The sequence below is a fragment of the Phyllobates terribilis genome, unplaced genomic scaffold, assembly GCF_046119375.1.
Source record: "Phyllobates terribilis strain yellow unplaced genomic scaffold, ASM4611937v1 Scaffold_11__3_contigs__length_659146591, whole genome shotgun sequence".
NCBI classification, from domain to species: domain Eukaryota; kingdom Metazoa; phylum Chordata; class Amphibia; order Anura; family Dendrobatidae; genus Phyllobates; species Phyllobates terribilis.
Window position 1 is genome coordinate 123516514 of NW_027362771.1, and position 15457 is coordinate 123531970.

The 15457-nt window shown below is 44.4% G+C and overlaps 1 protein-coding gene across 1 annotated transcript in view; it reads left to right on the forward strand.

Moving 5' to 3' along the window:
• The window catches only part of LOC141165727 (dynein axonemal heavy chain 3-like), a 2796342-nt gene that overhangs the window by 2651711 nt on the left and 129174 nt on the right, over window positions 1–15457 (forward strand). Inside the window, exon 68 of the mRNA XM_073651577.1 lies at window positions 1183–1360. Within this exon, the coding sequence (XP_073507678.1) occupies window positions 1183–1360 (178 nt within the window). The remainder of the gene's footprint in view (window positions 1–1182; window positions 1361–15457) is intronic.

Consider the following 15457-nt stretch of genomic DNA (forward strand, 5'->3'; position numbering starts at 1 on the left):
TGTGGTCCATATCCGCGCTGCCAGCTTGTGAAGAAACGTCAGAAGCCAGAAGTATTCTAAAATAAAGGTTTCTTTTATTTTTCTACGCATTTCAAAGTGTAACCCACTTCTTGTTCAGGAAATAGAAAAACATATACATATACTGGAATGAAGAAGAAGTGGGTTACACTTTGAAATGCGTTGAAGTAAAAAAGAAACCGTTATTTTAGAATACCTCTGGCGTCCGACGTTTCCTCACAAGCTGGCAGCGCGGATATCGACCACAACTTTCCATGTTTTATTTGCTCTTCTGGTGAAATCACCCATGGATCCAACACTGCCTTTCAAGCCTGGATCAGGTCAGCATATATATCGATACAATTTCTGATATTTATCAACCAGATAAGACCCTATCCTTGCGCTATTTTTTCTCATCGGCTCTTTTAGCAAGTTTGTATTTTGTAAGTAACCCCTTCTCATGTACATGGTACTCTAAAAATAAATAATAATAATGTACGATCCATGTCTTTTTCTACAGTTACATTATGTTATACCAGGTATGCAGTATTAACCTTTCTGCTTCTCTAAACTTCCTATAAACCTTAGAACTAACCCTTTGACCAATCTAACACACAAGGTATACTTAAATTAACTTCTTCATTGCTTTAGACCACAAGGAATACTGCCATAAACCCCTTACTTCCCTAGACTACAATGGATAGTAGCATTATTATTTAATGCCTTTGAACATAGAGCTTTGCTCTGTGAAAGGCCTTTAATACTCATAGGAGTTTGTCTCACTGATTTACATATTCATAATTACCAAGAATTTGTAAGAACTTTGTCCCATTAATTAAAGCATCAGCATACTCATTATCGTTTTAGGGTTTTATTAGTGTTATTTGCAATAAGGATTACATTCCATTTATACTCAGTTAAACAGAGACTCCACATCTATGCAGAACAGCATTCTTTTTATTTCATTTACCAAAATCAGGTTTTAAATTCAATGATACATGACATGTACTACTCCTAGAATTATGGCTTAACTCTAAACTATCCACTACCTATTGATATTTCATACGATAAGTCCTACCTGTTGTTGTGAATAATGTGTAGTAATTTCCCTAATATTTTGACTTTTTGGTATAATATCTAGTTTTCATTCTTCTGTTTTTATTTTTTTTAATGATTTATTTTTAGGTCATTCCAACAGTCCAGCAATTTATCATTGAGAAAATGGGTCCAGCTTATGTTGACCCACCAACGTTTGACCTGCAACGTAGTTACATGGACTCCACTTCTAGCATACCTCTGATATTTGTCTTGTCATCTGGAGCTGATCCATTAGAACTCCTAATTAAATTTGCAGAAGAGCAAGGTAATGATAATAACGTTATGAGCAGAAATATTCACTTAAACTGACACAATATTGGCACATTTTCAGAATTAGGAGTCATTCAACATACGTACCAGGATGAGTAATTATGTCACTCTGGTCCCCAAACACATGTCTCCAAGGTACTGTGTACACTATAGGCATAGGAAAAAAACAAAAATACTACAAGTTGCAGTATATTCTGTACAAGAAATAATGTCAAACTCTTCTCTGACAGCTTCACCTCTTGGACCTGCTTCTGCAAGTCACAAAATAAAGATAGCACCTTTGAGTCTAAACAGACATGATCAGTTGTATAGAGCAATGTGTTCAGATTCCGCTTCAAAATCCACATGAAAAACCACTTCAAATGCTTTTCGAACAAGTTTTTTATTCATTTCAAGAGGAAACTATGCCTAGGGTGCATATGATGATTTTTTCCATATGGAAAAAGAATCATTGTGTGAAATCCTGAAGTATTTTTCTACTTAAGGGTACAGTTGTGCTCAAAAATGTATATACCCCGGCAGAATTTTTCCTTTCTTAACCTTGTTTCATAGAATATGAATGATAACAAAAAAACTTTCTCTCCACTCATGGTTATTGGTTGGTTGAAGCCATTTATTGTCAAACTACTGTGTTTTCTCTTTTTAAATATTGATGACAACCAAAAACATGACCCTGATCAAAAGTTCACATACCCTGGTGATTTTGGCCTGATAACATGCACAGAATTTGACACAAATGGGTTTGAATGGCTACTAAAGGTAACATCCTCACCTGTGACCTGTTTGCTTGTAATCAGTGTGTGTGCATAAAAGCTAAGTGAGTTTCTGGGATCCAGACAGACTCTTGCATCTTTCATCCAGCCACTGACGTTTCTGGATTGTGAGTCATGTGGAAAACCAAAGAATTGTCAACGAATCTACGGGAAAAGGTAGTTGAATTGTATAACACAGGAAAGGGATGCAAAATGATATCCAAGGAATTGATAATGCCAGTCAGCAGAGTTCAAACTGTGATTAACAAATGGAAAATCAGGGGCTCTGTAAAAACCAAACCACGGTCAGGTACACCAACAAAAATTTCGGCCACAACTGCCAGGAAAATTGTTCAGGATGCAAAGAAAAACTCACAAATAACATCAGAAGAAATTCAGGACTCTCTAAAAACTAACGGTGTGGCTCTTTCAAGATGCATAATAAGGAGGCAATTGAAGAAAAATGGGCTGCATGGTCGAGTTGCCAGAATAAAGCCATTGCTGTGCAAATGGTACAATGTATCTTGCCTATAATATGCCAAACAGTACAGAGACAAGCCTTAAAACTTCTGGAACAAGGTAATTTGGAGTGATGAGACCAAAATTGAACTTTTTGGCCACAACCATAAACGTTACATTTGGAGAGAGGTCAACAAGGCCTATGATGGAAGGGAAACCATTCCTACAGTAAAGCACGGAGGTGAATCGCTGATGTTTTAGGGATGAGTGCGCTACAAAGGCACAGGAAACTTGGTAAGAATTGACGGAAGGATGAATGCAGCACGTTATCAGCAAATACTGGAGGCAAATTTGCACTCATCTGCCCAGAAGCTGCGCATGGGACGTACTTGGACCTTCCAACATGACAACGATCCAAAACACAAGGCCAAGTCGAGCTGTCATTGGCTACAGCAGAACAAAGTGAAGGGTCTGGAGTGGCCATCTCAGTGTCCTGACCTCAATATCATTGAGTCACTCTGGGGAGATCTCAAGCGCGCAGTTCAGGCTAGACAGCCCAGGAATTTACAGGAACTGGAGGCTTTTTGCAAGAAGAATGGGCAGCTTTACCACCTGAGAAAATAAAGAACCTCATCCACAACTATCACAAAAGACTTTAAGCTGTCATTGATGTTAGAGGGGCAATATACGGTATTAAGAACTAGGATGTTTTTGGTTGTCATTAGGATTTAAAAAGAGAAAACACAGTAGTTTGACAATAAATGGCTTCACCCAACCAATAACCATGAGTTGAGAAAAAGTTTTTTGGTTATCATTCATATTCTCTGAAGCAAGGCCAAGATAGGAAAAATTCTGCCGGGGTATGTAAACTTTTGAGCACAACTGTATGTGCCCAAGATCAGGAGCTGCTGCAAATTTGAATCTGCGTGTTTATGCAGCGTCAAACCCACAGCGGACAGATGTCACAGAATAGTGGATGGGATTTCTAGAAATCCCATGTCCACTATGCGTCTCTGTGCACCTGCAGATCACCCACAGAAACTGACATGCGGCTTGTCTTTCAGACCTGCACCATGTCAATTGCTCTTGCGGGTCCGCATGTGGACTTTCCCCATAGACTAACATCAATGAGGAAAGTCCACATGTAAAAAAAAATTGCAGCCCCTCATTTGCATAATGAAGGCAGTCTGTTCTGCAGCATCGGGGCCGCAGCGGCTTGGGATCGTGGGCATTTAAAAATAAATCTCCAAATTAAAAGTCCAAATTAATTAAAAAAATAAAAAACACCCCATGCAGAAATTCTTTAAAAAAAAGTGACAAAAAGGTAAGTTTTTTAATTGGATTCTATAGGTGGATTTTGCAGCCAGACAAATGCACCTAAAAAATAAACCATGGTGCAAACACACCCTAGAGGATAGAGCAAAGGGTCACTGATTTCATATGGAATGACACTACGGTTTTGTTTCCTATTGGGTTGTATGTACAAACTTATTATAAAAATGACAATATGCTTCCTGGGGTGACATATTTAAGGAGTCTTTAATAGACCCTATATAAATCCGCTCACGTAGGAAGGTATAGCAGCTAGTGATGAGCGAGCACTAAATTGCTCGGGTACTCGTTGCTTGGGTCGAGCAAATTGGAATACTCTGGTGCTTGACCCGAGCAACAAGCCCAATGTAAGTCTATGGGAAACTCGAGCATTTTTCAGGCGGCTCTCCCCGGCGGTCTGCAGAGGGCCTAAAAATTGCCCAAATCAGTGGGAACAGTGCTCAAGTGACATGGGAACAGCATGGAGAAGACCCCTGGAAGCATTTCTGACTCCCAGGTCACTGCTGTCAACAACATTGTCAGAGTATTACACCACTTTTACGGACTCACAATAAAACATACAAAAACAAAACCAAAATGGATTTTCCTGGGAAATATATTAATGAACATCCTTTCCAGGATAATGACTTGTATATAAGGCAAAATAAATAACCAAAACCAAAAATACTCCTCCACACCTTGGGCTATGTTCACACGTAGCGTTTTTGATGCGTTTTTTCACTTTTGCATTGCTTTCAACAAAGACAAATACATTCACTGGGAAATGTAATTTTAACATTTTACAACCTTATCTGGCCATGTGGTGTGTGACACATCATCAGACACATGCATACAGTGTTGAAAAGACATGGGAACAGCATGGGGAAGACCTCTGGAAGCATTTCTGACTCCCAGGTCACTGCCTAAAAGTGTGCCCATCATAAGTCATCCTTGGCACATACGAAGATGCCTCCCATCATGCATCTGTCATTGCAGACTTGCAACAATCACCGTCCATGTCCTTGTCCCACTGCAGCGTTCAGTTGTCCCTACCCCATTCCTTGGAATGCAAGCGCAAGTATGCTGCCAGCCACCCACCCACCCACAGGCTGCAATACTATACTGCTAATTTTTTGACAGCTGCTTGCACTTGAAATGTGGCCTTTCAGGCTCGTGGAGGCGGAAGCTTTTCATAACCTAATGCCGGCGGCGGCCGAGTGTCCATACTTGGTCTCCAGCCGCCACTATTTCTCCTGGTATCGTCTCCCCCTTCCAGAAGCACGGGTCCCACAACATTAACTATGCCCTCCCCAGTGCACTTTCTGGGAAGGACCACCTAACCACAAACACGTGGACAGGTAAATGTGGCCAGGGACGGTACGGAGCCAGTCCACAGCTTTTTTTGATGAGAGTTGTATTCAGCTCGTGAAAGGACTTGCATAGAGAGAAACCGTATCTACTCTGGGTGTCATTTCTCCGTCACGAGGTTCCGCCCATTGTCACACATGACCATGCCTGGCTGTATGTTCAGCGGTGAGAGCCACAGATCAGGCTGCTGTGTTACAGCTTTCAACAACTCTGCACAGCTGGGCGGTTTGTCAAATAAGCATTAAGCATGTTATCTTCAGCAAAGCCTGTTGCCGCTTGGCCAAGGCAGTGCTGCAGTGCTGTCAGCTTGTGACTGATGTGGTCATTTCGGAGATGGAGAAGGAGGTGCAGGAGCTGAACAATGTGATTACATTGAGGTTAAATAGGTGACGCTGTTTTTTATACTAAAGAAAGATCCTATTGTTTTGTTTTTATTTTTTAAGACAAATGCATTCACCGGGATATGTCATTTTAACATTTTACAACCTTATCTGGCAATGTGGTGTGTGACACATCATCAGACACATCCTTTTTTATTTATGATGGAGGGACTCTGAAAGTCATAAAGCCTATTTTTATAGGGCCATCAGACAGCCCTTACTCTTCTTAAAAGGCCAGCAGTCGGCCCTCGCTATTGTTAGAGAGCCATCAGCCGGCTATGCTTTGTTGTTCCCATTATTAACAAGTGGGTCTCTTATACTGTTATTGCGCATCCAGTGACTGCAAGGGCTGCCAAAAATTTGGACGCAACCCAATACCCCTTTGAAGAGACATAGAGGAGGGTCTCAGTAAAAAAAATGTTCCCATTATAAAGGAGCGGGTCTCCTATAGTGGTAATGCCCATGCTGTGACTGCAAGGGCTGCCAAAATTTGGGAAAAAACCCACAAAGAATTTAAAGACACATAGAGCAGGGCCACCGTAATGACAAATTCACATTAGAAAGGAGAGAGTCTGCTATACAGTTATAGGGTATGCAGTGAGTCCAACGGCTGACCAATTTTAGGAAAAACCCCACTAAGAATTTAAAGACACATAGAGCTGGGCCACAGTAACAAGGTACGACATGTTCCCATTAGAAAGGAGAGAGTCTGCTATACAGTTATAGGGTATGCAGTGACTCCAACGGCTGACTAAATTTAGGAAAAACCCCACTAAGAATTTAAAGACACACAGAGCAGGGCCACAGTAACAAATACGACATGTTCCCATTAGAAAGGAGAGGGTCTGCTATACAGTTATAGGGTATGCAGTGAGTCCAATGGCTGACCAATTTTAGGAAAAACCCCACTAAGAATTTAAAGACACATAGAGCAGGGCCACGGTAATGACAAATTCCCATTAGAAAGGAGAGAGTTTGCTATACAGTTATAGGGTATGCAGTGAGTCCAACTGCTGACCAATTTTAGGAAAAACCCCTCTAAGAATTTAAAGACACACAGAGCAGGGCCACAGTAACAAGTACGACATGTTCCCATTAGAAAGGAGAGAGTCTGCTATACAGATATAGGGTATGCAGTGAGTCCAACGGCTGACCAATTTTAGGAAAAACCGCACTAAGAATTTAAAGACACATAGAGCAGGGCCAGAGAAACAAGTACCACATGTTCCCATTAGAAAGGAGAGGATCTGCTATACAGCTATAGGGCATGCAGTGAGTCCAACGGCTGATCAATTTTAGGAAAAACCCCACTAAGAATTTTAAGACACATAAAGCATGGCCAAAGTAACAAGTATGACACGTTCCCTTTAGAAAGGAGAGAGTCTGCTATACAGTTATAGGGTGTGCAGTGAGTCCAACGGCTGAACAATTTTAGGAAAAGCCCCACTAAGAATTTAAAGACACATAGAGCAGGGCCACAGTAACAAGTACGACATGTTCCCATTAGAAAGGAGAGGGGGTGCTATACAGTTATAGGGTGCGCAGTGAGTCCAACGGCTGATCAATTTTAGGAAAAACCCCACAAAGAATTTTAAGACACATAGAGCAGGGCCACAGTAACAAGTACGACTTGTTCCCATTAGAAAGGAGAGGGTCTGCTATACAGTTATAGGGTATGCAGTGAGTCCAACGGCTGACCAATTTTAGGAAAAACCCCACTAAGAGTTTAAAGACACATAGAGCAGGGCCACAGTAACGACAAATTCCCATTAGAAAGGAGAGAGTCTACTATACAGTTATAGGGAATGCAGTGAGTCCAACGGCTGACCAATTTTAGGAAAAACCCCACTAAGAATTTTAAGACACATAGAGCAGGGCCACAGTAACAAGTACGACTTGTTCCCATTAGAAAGGAGAGGGTCTGCTATACAGTTATAGGGTATGCAATGAGTCCAATGGCTGAACAATTTTAGGAAAAGCCCCACTAAGAATTTAAAGACACATAGAGCAGGGCCACAGTAACAAGTACGACATGTTCCCATTAGAAAGGAGAGGGTCTGCTATACAGTTATAGGGTATGCAGTGAGTCCAACGGCTGACCAATTTTAGGAAAAACCCCACTAAGAGTTTAAAGACACATAGAGCAGGGCCACAGTAACGACAAATTCCCATTAGAAAGGAGAGAGTCTACTATACAGTTATAGGGAATGCAGTGAGTCCAACGGCTGACCAATTTTAGGAAAAACCCCACTAAGAATTTTAAGACACATAGAGCAGGGCCACAGTAACAAGTACGACTTGTTCCCATTAGAAAGGAGAGGGTCTGCTATACAGTTATAGGGTATGCAGTGAGTCCAACGGCTGACCAATTTTAGGAAAAACCCCACTAAGAGTTTAAAGACACATAGAGCAGGGCCACAGTAACGACAAATTCCCATTAGAAAGGAGAGAGTCTACTATACAGTTATAGGGTATGCAGTGAGTCCAACGGCTGACCAATTTAAAGACATTTAAAGACACATAGAGCAGGGCCACAGTAACAAGTACGACATGTTCCCATTAGAAAGGAGAGAGTCTACTATACAGTTATAGGGTATGCAGTGAGTCCAACGGCTGACCAATTTTAGGAAAAACCCCACTAAGAATTTAAAGACACATAGAACAGGGCCACGGTAACGACAAATTCCCATTAGAAAGGAGAGAGTCTCCCATAGTGTTCGTCTATGCAGTGAATGCAAGGGCTGCCAAAAATTTGGAGGCACTTCAATGCCCCTTGGAAGAGATGTGAAGGAGGGCCTCATAAAAAAATGCTCCCATTAGAAAGGAGCGGGCCTCCTATACTTGTAAAGCCCATGCACAAGTGTATAGGCTGACAAACATTTACCCTTGGGGGGTATAAATGAACATACTGTATAACAAAAAATTTTTTACGGGCATCATAAACACCCTTTAAAAAATTATGTGGGTGTTGCATCACAGACCACGGTCAACCAGGTGATACGGTGGTGGAGGATGAGGAGAAGGAGGAGGACAAGAGCAAATAGCCAAAATCAGGAAGCGTATACCCATGTGTGGGTGTGAAAAGGTGCATGGGAATATACCTCCCAAGAAAAGACACTGGATTTGAGTTTATGTTATGCTGCTATCATTCGGTGGTGTTGATAAGTCTGGCCCAATCCAGCCCTTGTTCATTTTTAGAAGAGTCAGCCTGTCAGCATTTTCAGTTGACAGGCGGATGTGCTTATCAGTTATAATTCCACCAGCAGCACTAAAAACTCGCTCTGATAAATCGCTGGCGGCAGGGCAGGCCAGGACCTCCAAGGCATAGAGAGCCAGTTCATTCCACGTATCCAGCTTGGATACCCAATAATTATAAGGCGCAGAGGAATCACGGAGGATGCTGGTACGGTCGGCAAGGTACTCCCTCAGCATCTTCCCAAACTTTGCACTCCTTGTGAGAGTACCCCACGCCTCAGGGCCTGTGTGATGGGAGGGTCTGAGAAAACTCTCCCAGAACTTTGACAGTGTTCCCCTGCCTCTGCTGGATTGAAGTTGTGTCTCTCTTGCCTGTACTCCTTGGTTGTCCAAGGAAGTGTGCCCTCTGCTGCCAGCGTTTTCAGATGGGAACTTTTTTAATAGTTCCGGAACAAGGGCCTTCTGGTACAGCCCCATTTTTGTAGACCTGTCAGCCTCAGGAATAAGAGATATAAAGTTCTCCTTGTAGTGTGGGTCTAGAAGTGTCACCAACCAGTAATGACTGTCACCCAAAATTTTGGGAACGCAAGGGTCATGGGAAAGGCAGCGTAACATAAACTCAGCAATGCGTGCCAGACTACTAACAGGCAAGACTTCCATGTTCTCACCAAGAGGATGACTGACCATGCTCTCCTCCTCCTCCTCTCTGTCCTCTGGCCTTCCACGCTGAACAGACGGTATGACAGCTGTGCAGGTAGTACCGTCTATAGTGCATGAAACTAGCTCCTGTCCCTCCTCCTCCTCCTGTTCCTTATTGTCACCCAAACCATACAGGGTGATTACACACAGGGTGACTGTGTGTAATCACCCTGTATGGTTCCTTGCTCCATCTTATCGTGCTCCACCTGCAATGCATCCTCTTTGATTGTGAGCAGGGAGCGTTTCAGAAGACAGAGAAGCAGGATGGTCCTCAAAGTTTTGGAGGATGGTACATATGTCTGACATCCATTTCTACTCCTGAGGTCTTAGGTGTGGAGTCTGAACTGAATACCGACAGCCTTGTTGATGCTGGTACTCAACAACTGCCCTCTTCTGCTCACAAACCCTTCCCAACATCTGCAGTGTAGAGTTCCAATGGGTGGGGACATCACACTCCAGTCTGTGAGCCGGAAGCTGCAAATGCTGCTGAAACACGACAAGGGCTGCGGAAGCTGTAGCTGACTTTCTAAAATGGGCACACAGGCGAGGTACTTTAACAAGCAGATCCGGCAGCACCGGGTAGGATTTGAGAAACTGCCGAACCACGAGGTTAAGCTCATGGGCCAGGCATGGTACGTGTGTGAGCTTGCCTCGCCTCAGAGCCGCCACCAGGTTCCGGCCATTGTCACACATGACCATGCCTGGCTGTAGGTTCAACAGTGTGAGCCACAGATCTGCCTGCTCTTTCAGAGCTGTCCACAACTCTTCAGCATTGTGCGGTTTGTCACCTAAGCATATTAGCTTCAGCACAGCCTGTTGCCGCTTGTCCTAGGCAGTGCGGCAGTACTACCAGCTTGTGACTGATGTGGTCATTTCATAAGTGGAGGCTGAAGAGGAGGAGGAGGCTGAGGAGGATGAGGTGCAGGATCTGTAGACCGTGGGGGCAACCCTGATTGACCTAGGGCCCGCAATCCTTGGCGTCGGGAAGACATGTTCCGTCCCAAGGTCCGACTGGGTCCCGGCTTCCACTATGTTAACCCAGTGTGCCGTCAGTGAGATGTAACATCCCTGCCAACAAGCACTTGTCCACGTGTCCGTGGTTAGGTGGACTTTCCCGGTAACTGCGTTGTTGAGGGCACGGCTAATGTTTTGGGACACGTGCTTGTGTAATGCGGGGACGTCACACAGGGAGAAATAGTGGCGGCAGGGGACCGAGTACCAAGGGACGCCCGCCGCCATCAGGTTGCAGAATGCTTCTATATCCGCGAGCCTAAAAGGCAACATTTCGAGCGCAAGCAGTCATGAAATGTGAGAATTTAGTAGTGTGGCCTGTAGGGCATTGGCTGCATATTTGCGCTTGCGTTCCAAGGACTGGGGTATGGACAACTGAATGCTGCACTGGGACAAGGACATGGACGTGCTTCCTGATGCTGCTACTTGAAAGTGTACAACGACAGGTGCAGGGCAGGAGGCATCCTTGTATGCACCATGGACAGGGGATTGCCTTGCATGCTCAATAGCGGAAGAAGCAATGGTGCCACCTGCAGACACTGATCCTGGACCCTGGGGTTCGGCCCACAAAGTCGGGTGCTTTGTTGCCATGTGCCTGATCATGCTGGTGGTGGTCAGGCAGGTCATTTTGCCACCCTGCTGATGCTAGCCTGGGAGGTGATGCAAATGGCCTTTTTGGGGTTATCAGCAGAGTCTATAAACAACCAGACTTGGGAAGAACTAACAGTTGTACTGGCAACTTCCTTCGTGTTGGTGTTACGGGGAACAGTTGCCTGCCTTCTGTCTGCGGCCACCACACTGCTTCTTCCTGCCTGTTGGGGTGCTCTGCCTCCCTCCCCCTGTGTGCTGCTGTCCACCCTCTGCATGTCCTCCTGCCAGGTTGGGTCAGTTACTATATCATCCACCACCTCGTCTTCCACTTACGCACCCTGGTCCTCCTCCTGACTTTCTGGCAATTGTGTCTCATCATCGTCCACCTCTTGTGACACTTTCCCACCGTCTCCTTCGTGTGACCGTGGCTGCTCAAATATTTGAGCATCACTACACGTGATCTCCTCTTGCCCCGCTTCAAGTGGACTGGGTGAGAGGCCCGAATCTATAAATGGAAATGTGAACAGCTCTTCAGAGTGTTCAAGTGTGGGATCAGTTGTCTCTGGGTACATGGCATGGTGGGAGGAAGGAGGATCAGGGTGAGGAATATGTGGTCCAGACTCACGGCTACTGAGACTTGACCGTGTGGAAGACAGGGTGGTGGTGGCTATGTGACTGGAAGCATTATCTGCTATCCAACCAACAACCTTTTGACACTGCTCTGGGTTCAATAGTGGTGTGCTGCGGTCCCCTAGAAATTGGGACAGGAAGGTCAGGCGAGAAGATGTGGGTGTTTGTTGTGGCACAATTTCAGCTTGTCCACGGCCTTGTCCTCTGCCTCTGCATGCACCATTACCATCACGTCTAGTTCCCCGTCCCTTGCCACGTGCCTTGCTCATTTTAAATGGAGGACAGTATCTTCCACGCTCACTACAAATGACTGAGTTTGGAGCGAACTTATATGTGATCCGTGTGATGGAGAAAACAGAGTTTCAAATAACTGGCCTGTAGGTAAGTAGTTTGAACAGCAAACTTCTGTGAATTGCTTCACTGACACACTAAAGGAAATTTTTAATGGAGGCCAGAAATGGCAGTATTTTCTGACAACGTATATGTGATCCGTGTGATGGAGAAAACAGAATTTTAAATACCTGGCCGGTAGGTAAGTAGTTTGAACAGCAAACTGCTCTGAATTGCTTCACTGACACACTAAAGGAAATTTTTCATGGAGGCCAGAAATGGCAGTATTTTCTGACAACATATATGTGATCCGTGTGATGGAGAAAACAGTGTTTTTAAATTCCTTTCCTGTAGGTAAGTAGTTTGAACAGCAAACTGCTGTGAATTGCTTCACTGATACACTGAAGGAAATTTTTAATGGAGGCCAGAAATGGCAGTATTTTCTGACAACGTATATGTGATCTGTTTGACGGAGAAAACACAGTTTTAATTGGCTGGATTTCTAGCGCTGTAATATGGAAAGGACCTGGCTGTATTCTGCAGTGCCAACAAGCAAATGGCGCAGAAAAACGGTGTTCTCTGGATTGCTTTTTAAGCAAATAATGAGGATTAAGCTCCAAAGAAAAGTATTCCTGGCCCCTGAGACCTGGGCCTTTGTATAGAAATATCTAACAGAAGCAGAAGGCAGAACTGGAATGGAGACTCTTGTGCTATATGCACTGCAGTCTGCTATATACCCTGCCTGCCTGCCTATATACACTGCCTGCCTGATATCTCTGCAGATTTATTAGTTAGTCCACAAAAGGACTGTTTGTTAAGATGGATATGTGTAATGTACGGTTTTCTCCCTACACTACCTAATACACAAGCAAATCTCTCCCTGACGTAGCAGCACCTCTCCCTACACTGTCTGATTCCGGAGTGACCGTGACGAACATGGAGGCGCCACGTCTGATATAGAACCGATGACGCTATGTGGCCAGCCAATCACTGTAATGCCACAAACAACATGGCTACGGCATTACAGTGAGTGGCAGGCAATCCCTGCATGTTCATTGGCTCTGTAAAGAGTGCCAAACATGCAGGGAGGAGACCCGAGCTCCCGCCGAGCAACCCCGGAAATAATCGGCGAGCGTCGAGCATCTCGAGCAGTGAGACGCTCGCTCATCACTAATAGCAGCACATAGTCCAAATGTTGCCGTACAGCCTCCTGCACGTGACTAATCAGATGTAATAAAATAACCATGAATTACTCTGATATTTTAACGGATTTAACCTTCAAGATAAACAAAAGAAAATGTAGAATATAAGAAATAACAGCTTACACATCATTGTCAGTATTCCAGAATTAAAGAGAGAATGTGAAGCCAGACAAGTAGTCAGTTACATATTTGTGTGATGGAAACACCATTATTTTTGACAACCTGCCAAGTTTCTGCAAGCTAATAGTGAAAGGATATGAAAACAAGCCAAATAATCACATTTCCATTTAGTCCAAACAAACTGTCTTTTTAGAATTTCTCTCTTCCCGATTTGATCTTTTTTTTGCTCTTGTAAGCCATTACTCTCGGCTGTGTCCTAAATTTGTCAAGGGGTGTAATATTTTACCGTTCATTTCTCCCCTTCACATAAATAGCAATTCAGAACACTGATATGCTTAAACGATCTGCAGGTTCTGGAAGAAAGGAAGTTGACAGCTATTGCTGGGTTTGTTGCCTGTTTGCTAGGCTGCTTGTTTTATGGGTTTTTTTAAGTGGTGACTGTGCGTATTATAAGGATACATGAGGTTCAATGTGATGACAAGTAATTGGTTATTAGCTTGTACAGGTTGTATGTCTCTTTATGTCATACACAGGTATTCTATCCATTTCGATACTAGCATCAGTCACATTTTATTGTGAGGACTAAACCCATTGTACATGCAGATAATCAAACTAAAATAACAATTCTTTCCAGGAATTGTTTATTGTTAAAGAACAATAAAGTTAAAGATAACCTGACAGCTAATACATGATGCCCGAACCATGGGCAGACACTGGTTGCATCATTTCAGCCAGGTCTTGATACACGCTGTCCGTAGATCGGGCAGCATGTATCTGACAAGCCCAGGGGATGGGGATGACTCGGTACCCGGGCCTTTGCCTGGCCTTTAGGGATGTCGCGGTGGTCGGCTCCCAGGCCCGCACCCTGGGGTCACTCTTTAAAAGGGTGGATATTTGTTAATTTTAGAAATGTTCGTGACGCCACCTGTGGCTTCTGGTGAGAATCACCAGCGCTGCGCTGTTCACTGAGGCCGATGATAAGGCAGCTAGATGGTATAGCTCCCCACAGGTGGAGCTAGGCCTCAGGGCAGTGTACGGAAAGGGGGGATGCAGTACAAACGAGACCCAGCCGGGTCAGAGCAAGAACAGGGACGGACACGGTAGTCACTTCATTTCCTTTACTGTTGGAAATTCAGGCACATCCCGGAGCACTGTAGGGTGAAGGGTGCATATCAGGATCCTCCCCAATGAGCGGGTGGAGGGCCTCCTGTTTCTTGCCTCTGTGTAGTAAGTTTATGACCTGCCTGGAGCTAGGCCTAACTTTGCCTCTGTCCTGCGCTGGCTGACCTTGTGGTAGGGCCTTTTCTTGGAGTACATGCTCCTCAGCTTGCGGGGTCTATGTGTCTCCTGGCTCTGTTATGTATCAGCGCTTTAGCGATCCTGGGACTTGTAGTTCTCCAGGGATTCCATTTATGCCTTACTGGGTCATAGAGATCCCGGTAAGCTCGGACCCGGTGTCCGGTTACTGCTTTGTGGTGAGCCAGTTAAGCTCCTCTGCCCCCTATGTACTAACTCTCCACTCGCCTTCGGCCTACTCGGGCCCTCACTAGGCTACTCACACTAACAGCAGCTTGCCGCGCTTCACCGATCTTATGGCGCCGGCACACCTAAAGCTCACTATTCTGAGCTACAACTGAGTCTGGACTGTGCTCCACTGCAGACTGGCCTCTTTCAGGCTTCTCTACTGCAGGAACTCTCTCAACAGACTGCACTCTCTGTCGACTCCAGACTGAACTGCCTGGCTCCACCTTCCCTATTTATATCCCTAACGGGCTCCCTCTGCTGGTCTGAGGTGGAAGGTGGAGATGTGTGAATGTTTATGGGGGCCTCTTGTGGAGGAATCCATCAATGCACTCTTCCAGGATCTGTGATACCAAGCGCAGCTGGGCGTCACATATCAGTTGTCAGTTCCCTTTAATGTATACAGTAATAATTATAGGCATAGAATAAAAAAAGAGTACATTTTTGACAATTATTTTATTGTTTTTTTTAAATGTAAGGTTATGGTCAAATTGAGTTTTTGCTACATATCAGTGGCTCTATT